At 41.2% G+C, this 11,308-nt stretch overlaps 1 protein-coding gene across 5 annotated transcripts in view; it reads left to right on the top strand.

Annotated features, from left to right (window-relative positions):
* Veph1 (ventricular zone expressed PH domain containing 1) overlaps positions 1-11,308 on the top strand; it is a 214,789-nt gene that overhangs the window by 26,835 nt on the left and 176,646 nt on the right. For all 5 annotated transcript variants that reach the window (XM_031374039.1, XM_031374040.1, XM_031374041.1 and 2 more), the window contains exon 3: positions 4,176-4,391. In XM_031374039.1, coding sequence (XP_031229899.1) covers positions 4,176-4,391 — 216 coding nt within the window. The remainder of the gene's footprint in view (positions 1-4,175; positions 4,392-11,308) is intronic.

The following is an 11,308-nucleotide window of genomic DNA, read 5'->3' as shown; positions in this document are numbered from 1 at the left end:
CTGTAAACCAGGCTGGCCTTGAACTCAGAAATCCGCCTGCCTCTGCCTCTCAAGTGCTGGGATTAAAGACGTGTGCCACCACCGCCCAGCTCTAAAACTAGTTTTTTTTTTTTTCTTTACATTAAGAACCTTAGAAAAGTTACAAGGTTTCATATAAATGTTATCACAGCTTCCATACTGTTTTTAATTTATTACCTACCTTGGGTACATGTATTTTCATTCATTCAGTGGATGTAATATTTTATTCTATGAACATACCACTATTTATATATTTATTATTATTCTTGATTGACCTTCATTACTTAAACAGTGCTGCAGTATACATTCTTATAGTTGATTAATTTGGTAAATATGCATTTCTGAGGGTCTCAGTATAAAGTAAAACAACTACATTTAGAGATTTTTTTGAACTTCCTATATTATAATATACACCAAATTGCTTTCTAACGTGAAGGAAGTATGAAGGCCACAGTGGCTTTCTCCATCAGTTCCCGAGTCTGTCAAATGTTAACACTTATTTAGCTTAGTGAAGCAGTGTGCTAATGCTAATTATACCTCTGTGTCCTCGTCCTTGCTGGCTGTGAGGGTAAGGTTTTTGTGCCATTTACTGCTTGGGCTTGTGTCCAATGGTATTTCTAGCTGTTTAATTCCCTTTTCTCTTCTGTTGTAAGCAAGGGCATTGAGTCAGGGTTGCACTTTTCCAAGTAAGACTGGCCTGGCACAGTCTGGATCTAGGATTACAGTGTGCAGCACCAGGCCTGGCACGGTCTGGATCTAGGATCACAGGTGTGCAGCACCAGGCCTGGCACTGTCTGGATCTAGGATTGCACTGTGCAGCACCAGGCCTGGCACAGTCTGGATCTAGGATTGCACTGTGCAGCACCAGGCCTGGCACAGTCTGGATCTAGGACTACAGGTGTGCAGCACCAGGCCTGGCACGGTCTGGATCTAGGATCACAGGTGTGCAGCACCAGGCCTGGCACTGTCTGGATCTAGGATTGCACTGTGCAGCACCAGGCCTGGCATGGTCTGGATCTAAGATCACAGGTGTGCAGCACCAGGCCTGGTTCAGTTCTCCTTTCTTTGGAAGGTTGTTAAGATTCTTTTTGGTTCTTATACTGACTCTTTGTCACTCATGCACCCTGTACATTCCCAAATGCACCTTGTCACCTTGTCCTTCACTGTGTATACCTGGGTTAAAAAAAAAAAAAAAAAAAGAACCATGTTCCCAAGCCTCTTACAATCTCACTCTAATTTGTTTTTATTCTCTAATAGTTTTATATTTAGATACTTGGTTTTTATGAGTGATTCTGACAATATGATGACTAGAAGTTCATTTCACTATAAACTAATTTAAAGACAAAGTGCAGCCCAGTGACAGCAGTTCCTTTTCTGGAGATATTACATTTCCACAATTTTACCTTGAGCCTCTTTAATATCTTTTAAACAAAACTTGCATGGGTTTTTTTTTCCTCTGCATGAATGCCTGTGCTATGCTTCTATGCCTGGTGCTCATGGAAGCCAGAGGATGGTACTGCCTTCTCTGGAGCAAGAGTTACAGATGGCTGTGGGCCACCATGCTAGTGCTGGGAACTGAACCTCCTAAAGCATGCTTTAAGGAATGTGAATCTTTCTCTTGATGTAGAAGCATTATATAGTCTTAGCTAGAGCTAAAGATGACGTTCTTTTTAAAAAAAAAAAAAAGTCTACTCTTTTCAGGTAATGTAGCACCAATTACTTTTATTTTATTTGATTGTAGTAGGAGTGTGTGTGTGTGTGTGTGTGTGTGTGTGTGTGTGTGTGTGTACGAGGACAAATTCTATATAGTCCAATCTCTCCATCCTCTTCCAGGGATGAGCTCAGTCATTACTTCAGTAAGTACTCTACCTTTAGCCAGTTCCTTAATACAAATTCTTGTTTAGTGATTTCATATCCAGGAAGCTTAATCAACTATTCTACTCATCCTGGGTGTCTGCGTCTATAGAGATTGTCATTTCATCATTTGAAGAGGATAGGGTTAAGTTAAGAGCACTAGCTATTCTTCCAGAGACCCAGGTCCATTTCCCAGCACCCATATGGTAGGCCACAACCATCGGTAACTAAAGTTCCAGAGACTCCAGTACCATCTCCTGACCTCTGTGAGCACTAGGCATGGAATTTTGCACAGATACACATGCAGGCAAAGCATTAACACACATAAAAAATAAAATTTTTTAAAAGATAAATTATATTTAAAATGCAGTTGAAGAACTCACACACAGAGAAGGTAAATGGTTTCTGAGGCACTGAGAATCGTGCCATTGTACAGTAAGGCACTGGGGAACAGAACCAGAAGTTGAGGAACGGGGCCCCAGAGGCTCTGCTCTGTACTGCCAACCTTGTTTTCTACATCTTTTGTATCATATCTATGCCTTATCTTTTAACTTAATAAACATGTGGAGCTGAGTGACTCAGCGGTTCAGAGTGGTTGTTTTTCCACAGAAATTGGTTGGGTTTGGGTACCTGTGCCCAGTGGCTGAACATAAACACCTACAACTCCAGTTCTATGGGATCTAATGCCCTCTCTTACCTCTTCAGGCACTCATGTGTTGCATAGATGTACATGTACAAAGAATAGCCATATACATAAGTGCTAAATAAAACTTCTAAAAAAAAGTGAAGAATTTAAGTTTCTAATTTTAGAAGGGAAAAATACAAAACTCAAAAGCTTGACTGACTTCACTGTCTAAACCCTTAGTCTGTCAATAAAGAGCAATTTTGAAAAGGAATAATGAAGCCTGTGCAGAATTATAACTCAAATGTTGCCTCGTTATCCTTAGTAGGGAAAAAATATTGTTCCAAAAGAAGATCAAAAAGAAAATGAAAACACTAAGGAAAAATAGACTGAACACTCATTGCCCAATTCCCAGTGGAGGGAATACAAATGGTCGATAAACTTGTGACGATGTGCACCCTCACTTTGGTCCAAGGAAGTGCCTATGCCAAACAGTAATGAGATACCATTTTCTACTGGTCAAATTAGCAAAAGTTAAAAATACTTTTGTTCTTGCAAAATCACAATAAAGAGATCACATTTTCACCTAGAGGATGGGAGTTCAAAATAATTAAATATTTCTGGAAGGGAGTTTAATAGCATGTACTAGGAGCCTCAAAATTGTTTCTGTCCTTTGCCTTAGAAAATTACTCTTCTGGCAAGGTGGTGGTGGCTCACACCTTTAATCCCAGAACTTGGGAGGCAGAGGCAAGTGGATTTCTGAGTTCGAGGCCAGCCTGGTCTACAGAGTGAGTTCCAGGACAGCCAGGGATATACAGAGAAACCCTGTCTCGAAAAAGAAAAAAAAAAGAAAAGAAAGAAAAGAAAAAAGAAAATTACTCTTCTGGAGGAAAAAATGAGCTACAGATGATCACAGTGTAGATACAGGTTCAAGGTGTTTAGTGCCCCCATTACAATAGTAAAAATAATGTCAGGAGTGAAAATTCCCAGTTGGCTATCTCAGTACGGTCATCCATATGCTTGCCTACCCTGTCAGTCCCCAGTTCTGTGAGACTCCCATTGTGGTACTCGGTCAGACCATTTTTCAACTCAAAGCAATAAGCACTTTTGTTGTGTATGTGTGTTTTTTCACATTTAGAAACGTTAAGGGATCCTTTTTTTTTTCCCTCATAAATATGACGAAGTACACAGAGGGTAATAAAGACAGAGGAAATTTGACTGGTGAAAGCTATCTTGGACTTAATACTTATTTGAGTTAAGAAAGAAAGAAATGCAACACTGTGTTCTATCAGACTCTGTGAGACAGCTAATAGAGAAAGTTGTAGAGCAATTTGAGTTTTTTCATGCATGTAACTAAAACGTCACTGTAAAAAGTAACTTCTGTCCTATGGTGACTTGAAACTGAAATGCCCTGAAGCTTATACTTGCTTGCTTATGAGTGATCCAGCTCCTCCAACTAGCTGCACCCTCCTTTTTGTTAATGACACTGGACCTTGTATGTATTTTCTGCCTCTTCCACAAGAGGAAGGCCAACTGTAATGGGCTTTACAGCCTCACTCCTTAATACCCAGTGACACCATCATTTCCAACATAACTCAGTACTGCTTCCCTCCCTCAATGGACAGCCTTCTAGAGTACTTATTAACTTAAAGGGTTGTTGGTTTTTTTTTTTTCTAAATAGGATTACCAAACTAACAACAACGACCAGGCGGTGGTTGAAATCTGTATTACAAGGATAACAACAGCCATCAGAGAGACGGAATCCATTGAGAAGCATGCCAGGGCCCTGGTGGGACTGTGGGATTCCTGCTTGGAACACAACCTGAGACCTGCAGGGAAAGACGAAGATACTCCCCATGCAAAAATCGCATCTGATATCATGAGTTGCATCTTACAGGTCTGTCAGTGTGCACCGGCAGGCAACTGGATACTGAGTTGGCAGCTTATGTGAACACATGATGTCTCTGAACTGAGAGGCATTTTGTGTGTGTGTGTGTGTGTGTGTGTGTGTGCCTGTTAGATACTGTAAAAAGACACCACAAACCTGCTGGTAGTTAAGCCAGCAGGTTGCTAACTAATCAGCTGAGAAAATCTTAGCCTGTCCCTGCTGTATGTTAGCTACACTGTAAAGAATTCAAAATAACACCGTAGCAAGCTTGAGAGCATGCCTGGGGAAGAAGAGGGTAGATGTCCTCTGTCACGTTCCACTTTCTCATGAGATGGTCTCCCACAGTCTGGAGATGAGCATTGCAGGTACATTTAACAGTGCTCAGCTTTTTATGTGGATGCTAGGGGTTTGAACTCAGGCCCTCATGCTTGAACTACAAGGGCTCCTGTCTACTGAGCCATCTCCCCAGCCCAACTAACTCGTTTTTTAAGTCTATTTCACTGTGTACTGTGAAAACGTATCTGTTCTACAGACAGAAAATAATGGCAAATTCATTTCCTTACATCTATGCTTTGCCCTTTGTAAATTAAAGGTAACAATCCAATGCCTACTGTTTGGAACTGTGAGACATCAAGGTAACATAGCCCGTGAAGTGTTTGCCTGTGACAATTGCAGTTCAGTTCAGTGGTCGGTAAGCATAGTGGTCTGTAACCTGCAAATAAATCCATAGTCTTATAGGCCAATAGAAACAGGTATCCAGCTAACTCCAGGCAGGACACAAAAAAATGTTAAAATCTACTGCAGACTGGTGGGTACACATGAGGAAAGTCCTTCATTACAAAGGCTTTCTATACGTGGTGTAGACATGAAGTAGAACTCCTGATTCAAACCTTAACTTACCTGAAGCTAGGAGCTTCCAAGTTGCTATATGGATTCAGTCCTTTCCCATCTCCCAGAAAAACCATGAAAGGAAAGACATACAAGACATTATGCTTTCTAAACTAAAGACACACTTGGAGAGGGCAGATGAGGATGAAAACTGACACAGGTATTATGACAGTTGGTATAATCGATGGACTAGCATGCCGCTCCAGAGCACTAACAGACATCTGGAACCAGTGCCTAGTTGGGTTTTTTTTCCCAGTGCCTAGTTTTAGCCTCATCATATGAAGCAGAACAATCACCCTTCCCAACCTCCCTTGCTTAGCATTACCTGATGGCATAGTTAATCATCTTTGCATTACCTACAGTCTCATCTCAGCTACAGCTGTGGGAGAGCCAGTGAATGAAGTAGTCCAAGATGGCTGAGAGCAGGTACAAAAGGGACAAGAAGTGAACCCACAAATCAGGAAATACATATTTTTCTGCACTGTAAAAGAACTAGCCTGCTTGGTTGTACACACACTGCTCATGCAGGCGTCCCCATTCAATATTGTGGGATGGCTTTGACTACAAAGAGAACCTAGGATGGCTCAGACTATTTCCTTCAGAATCCTTATGGGGGAGGCTGGTTTTATAAAGCTAGAAGTTTACTCAACAAGCAATCCCCTTTCTGTCACGAATTTACCTATAGGGTGATCTTGGGCAAATTAACACTTGTGTGCCTTTATTGCCTCATCTATAAAGTGCAGATTATAGAAGTAATTGCCTTGTGGGTTTGTTTTAATGAGTAAATAACCAGATGCTAAATAAATAAAAAAAAATGTTCCAGATATGGGAAATATCATGTGATCATTAACCCCAGCTGATATTATCATCTGCAGGAGACTATAATATACAGAGCATTGCTCTCTTTTATTATTTTGCCTGTGTATTAGGTATGCATGTGGAGGCCATTGGTTGACACTGGGTATCTTCCTCCATTGCTCTTCACTTTACTTATTGAGGCAGGATCTCCTGATGAAACCAGAGCTAACCAGCTTGCCCCTCTCTCCACCTCCAAGTTCCAGGATAGTAGGTAGGCCACCACACCTACCCAGCTTTCGTGTGTGTTTTGGGAACCCTAAGTAGGGTCCTCCTACTTGTGTGGCAAGCCACCATGACCCCACTCAGCATTTAACTCTTTACAACAAGCTATTTATTCAGTGCTTACATTGCTCATTATTTGCCTCTCTTCCTTGCCCAAATTATGTTTTTTTTTTTTTCCCACTGAGCTAGACCCAGCACCTAAAATAGTACTTGGCAAGCAGTAGGTATACTCAAGTGATATTCAAGAGAATGAAGTAATATATGGGCTCAGGAGCAGAAAGTATTCTGTGGCTTGCTGAGCAACCTTATTTCTGTCCAGTGGGCTTTAAGACACTGTCCTTGGATAGGAGGATGAAATGTGATGTTTGGGACAACCCACAGACCCTCTCTTCTCACCTGTGAGGAAACCCACTGGGAAAAGCAGATGAACGTGTCAATTAGATTCCCAGATGGCTACACTGATAAGAATCAAGCTTTCTGTCTGTCTGCTTGATGAGGCTGGGTGACTGTCCAGGGAGGCCCATTTTAATAAATGAAGTTGGACATCTCTTAAGATTGTTGCTTTTCTATGGCTCCAGCTGAATTCAGCACCTGAGAGCAAAGTAGTGTCTCGGTTGCTATCACCCTGGATCTGTATCTCTTCTCCTTTGCTTTATTCTCTCTAGTTTTAAAACACTGGCAAAGGTTCCCAAAGTGCATTTTCAAAAGGAAAATCTCCACCAAGAGCTCAAATGGTGCCAATCAAGCTGAGAACCAGAGTCCTTGGCATTGTGGAACAAGGATCCCTTGTTTCACCTTTCCAGTGAGCTGTAGCAGTTCTCAGGAGTACATTCATTTGTACAACACAGTGACCTCCATTTGTTCCCTTAGCTCTGCACTTGTAAGGTAATATTCACACCAGCCTGCTCGAGTTAAAGCTGAGGGCCAAATTCTGTCATAGGCTGTGGCATTATCAGTTGCTGTTAAGTTGGCTTACTTGGTGGAGAATGGTGACCACTGGACTTTTCTTTGCCTGTATCCCATTAGCAGCTCTGTGGTCCAAATAACTCTAAAGATAAAATGGCTTCCTGTGCCCGGATCTTCTGCCTTAGGTGCCTTAGAAACGAAGCCCAGCCTTCGAGCCGAAGTTGTTATCTGTTAGGTCTATGGAATTCTTTGGCAGTGTCATCCTGGGCCCCAAAGCCTACGCACACCCTGCCATCTGTCGTCAGCAGTGCCTGTGGCTTTTGATAGGGGAGGGGCTGTCTAGACACAGTTTTGAGATGGAGTGCCTTTGGTGGTGATCTCTGAGGACTTACATGAACTGTTTGCTCTTTGCTTAATGTTTCACTTTTTGTTTCATTTGAGAGACTTCCAAATTATATGTGTGGGGAGAAGGCACAAAAATTGAGTGTATTGAAGTTTATTTTCTTTTTGTTTTTTTTTAATGATGACATTATATACTTGAGGGGAGGATCTCCTGTTTTTGTACTGGATCCCCACTTCAGAGACATTGTAAAAAGAATGCAATCTGATTAGTTAAGAAGGCCTGTCCTTTCATTGCTGCTGCCAAGGGCCAGCTCACTCTAGAGTTTAAAACAGAATCTAATGATTTCCATCAAACCAATCCCTCTCTGTGTTTGTGCTCACAGTCAGCAGGCCCACTTCCTGACACCACTACCTTCGGTGTTTCAAGTTACAGATAAATATGCTTAAGATTATGATATACACCTTTAATCCCAGCACTAAGGAGCCAGAAATAGGCAAATCTCACTGAGTTTGGGGCCAGCATGGTCTATATAATGAGTTCAAGGCCAGCCAGAGCTACATAGTGAGACATCATCTTAATTAATTAGTTAATTAGTTATCAATTAATTAAAAAGTGCCTGAAGGGGGCTGGAGAGATGGCTCAGTGGCTAAGAGCACTCACTGACTGTTCTCTCAGAGGTCCTGAGTTCAATTTCCAGCAACCACATGGTGACCTTACAACCATCTGTAGTGGACTCCTATGCTCTCTTCTGGTGTATCCAAACAAATAAATAAATACATTTTTAAAAGTGCCTGAAGATCTAATCATCTAATTGAAGACATACCTTTCTACTTCCAAGTTATTCTTTGCAAAAGACTTGGTGTATGTATATAGTACCTTTGATATGGGATTCATTTTGGAAAGTTCCCAATGCTAGGGCTTTGACCACTCATTATAGGAGCAAAATATGAATGTTTAGTTGTCAGATGCTGCCACGTAATGGACTATAAACATAGCCTAAGAGCAGACTGGAGGTTGGGGTAGAATCCAGGGCTGTAGTAGGATAACTTGATTGTGAATACAAAGAAGTAGCAATATAGGGCAATTGAGACAAGTCAAAAACAAAGATTTAACTTTACTGAACATATAAAGGGTATACTAACAAAAGGAACATGGATGACTATTTTGGCACATGTACTCAAGTGTTACTCAGAGTAGGTATTAGAGACTGAGATTGGTGGATGGACTGTTCTATCATCACAGATGGAGATTTGGTTGTGAATACGTGTGTTATTTTAACCAAGTTCTACCATGCTCATAATGGAGAACACCTCAGTATCTCTTTGAATTCACCTGATCTTTTATTGATGAGTGAAGACTCTAATTTCTTGCCTGGCTTCTTGGTATCTTAATACTGTGGGAGGGATGTTCTGATCTGACCAAAGAAAGTCTCTTACTGTACATAAGTCTCTTGGCTTCACTATTAAGGATCAACCTTCTAGAACTCCTTTGGTATGATTTAGCCTCAGTAGATCCAAGCAATTCTATGGGGGTGAGTGCCAGTCCCAGGAGAGAGGAGATGCTTATCTTCCAGGAAGGCCTCATAACTTCCCACAACAGCAATTAGGCCCACATATGCTTAGGGAGAGGGGAGAAGGCAGACCAAGATACTCACATAAGCCATCAGAGAAGTCTCAAAGCAGGTCATGGTCCTGACTATATATGTAGAAAATAGATGGAATACAGGAATTAGTTAGAATGTATCACGCATTTTGTTTGTTTGTTTGCTCCTGGTAACAAGGAAACCAGAAATGTTTAAACAAAAGATATTTAATTAGCTTGCTTAGAAAAATTTAGGAATAGAGTGAATAGGGTCTGAAGACTTCTAGTTTCCTGCCTGGCTTCTTGGTAACTTGATAGTATGAGAGGGATGTTCTGATCTGTCCAAAGAAAGTCTCCTACTGTGCGTAAGTCTCTTGGCTTCACTATTAAGGATCAACCTTCTGGAACTCCTTAGGTGTGAGTTAGCCTCAGTACACCCTCTATCATGGAGCTCAAATGCTATTAATGAAACTTAATTTCTCCCAGCTTGCCTCTCCAACCCCATGTTTCCTCAAGTATCATTCTGGTTCTCTTCTACCTACTGAAGTCACATGAGTGGCACCCATAAACTCTTAGCACCTTGAGTCCAGTAGGAAAATCATTATCATAGATCTCTTCAAAGAATTCCTAATTAAATTTGGTGAAGTGCTTATTCTTAAAGCATCATTTGGACCAGGGAAATGTGCTCTATCTCTCTCTCTCTCTCTCTCTCTCTCTCTCTCTCTCTCTCTCTCTCTCTCTCTCTCTCTCTCCCCTCCCCTTCCCTCCCTCCCCCTCCCCTACCCGACCTCTCTGAGTCACTAACACTTTTGAAACCAAGGATAGAAATGCCATCATTAGAAGAACTGAGAAGCTCCTCAAAGGAATTAATGAAGACTCTCCAAAAAAAAGAAAGCATACTGTTCAACAGGGTTTAGTGTGACTGAGATCTGGTGTGCCACGGAATGTTTTGAACTCAATACCAAGATATGAGTGTTCCAAAATTATGACTTCCAGTTCACTAACCTGAGTGTCTCAGCTACCCCATAACATTTCCTTTACTTCCTCCTGGCACTGCCGTTATGGTACTGTTGGCTAACTTGGGCCCACCACTTCATGCTATGGTTACTCATAAAATCTTAAAACAGATGGTGTATGGATATGCACAGAATTTTCAACCCTGTACTCATCACTTAAAAACTACCTGAAAACGGAATGTGTAGGACTGGGCCTCTTTTTCAGAGGAATTCATGTCTTGATGACACCTCAGTAAGCAAGGCTTTATAGATAGACCCAGATCAAAATTAATTTGAATGAAAGTGAACAAGTTTTCATGAGTTTGCTCAATTTCTGCATCCTTCCTTGGGAAGCATCCATTCAAATCCTTCATCTGTCTTGTCCTTTGGCTCTGTGCCTTTTTGGTATATACAAACTGAAGTTTGTCTGTATATATATATTCTGGTTGTGGCTAGACCTTTGTTGAATAAATGGGTCACACATATTATGTGTCCCTTGGATTATCTTTTCATTCCATAGAGTATCACTGAACTAGAGGTCCTTACTTTTATCCACTTTATACTCCCTTTTTTATGGTAAAAGTTTAGTTAGATTTGAGGAGCTGCTCATTGTCCCAAAGCCACTGGGGACACTGACCATGCTCCTTCCTCACTGTTATTTTGTGTTTTACTCTTAGATATTCAGTTTGCCTGGAATTTATTTTTATTTTGGTTGGTATAAGGGTCCAGACACTGTCTTCTCCCATTTAGTATTCTCTTTGATCTAGCTGCCCCATATCTAAGATGTCATAATGCTACTCAGGGACACTATAGCAGTGTGGCAGTCTTGGCCTCATGTTCCTTCTTTGATCTTTATTATAGGGTTTGCACTAAAATGAAATTCTAAATTCCATATGGCAGTATGGACATAACTTTACCTTTAAGCTACTGAAGACACTTCACGAATGAAAATGGTTCTGTGCTAACACTGTTCAGAATGCAGGCTCACCTGCCCTAACCAAGGCCAGTCAGTTAAGCTATGCAGGGCATTTTTATCTATCAGCAACTATGCAGGGCATTTTTATCTATCAGCAAACAATTCACAAATGCCAGTGTGGAGCTGATGTGGAAGCCCCCCCCTTTTCTCTGTACTA

This window comes from Mastomys coucha, unplaced genomic scaffold (genome assembly GCF_008632895.1).
Source record: "Mastomys coucha isolate ucsf_1 unplaced genomic scaffold, UCSF_Mcou_1 pScaffold16, whole genome shotgun sequence".
Taxonomy (NCBI): domain Eukaryota; kingdom Metazoa; phylum Chordata; class Mammalia; order Rodentia; family Muridae; genus Mastomys; species Mastomys coucha.
This window is presented reverse-complemented; position numbering and strand designations above follow the sequence as displayed.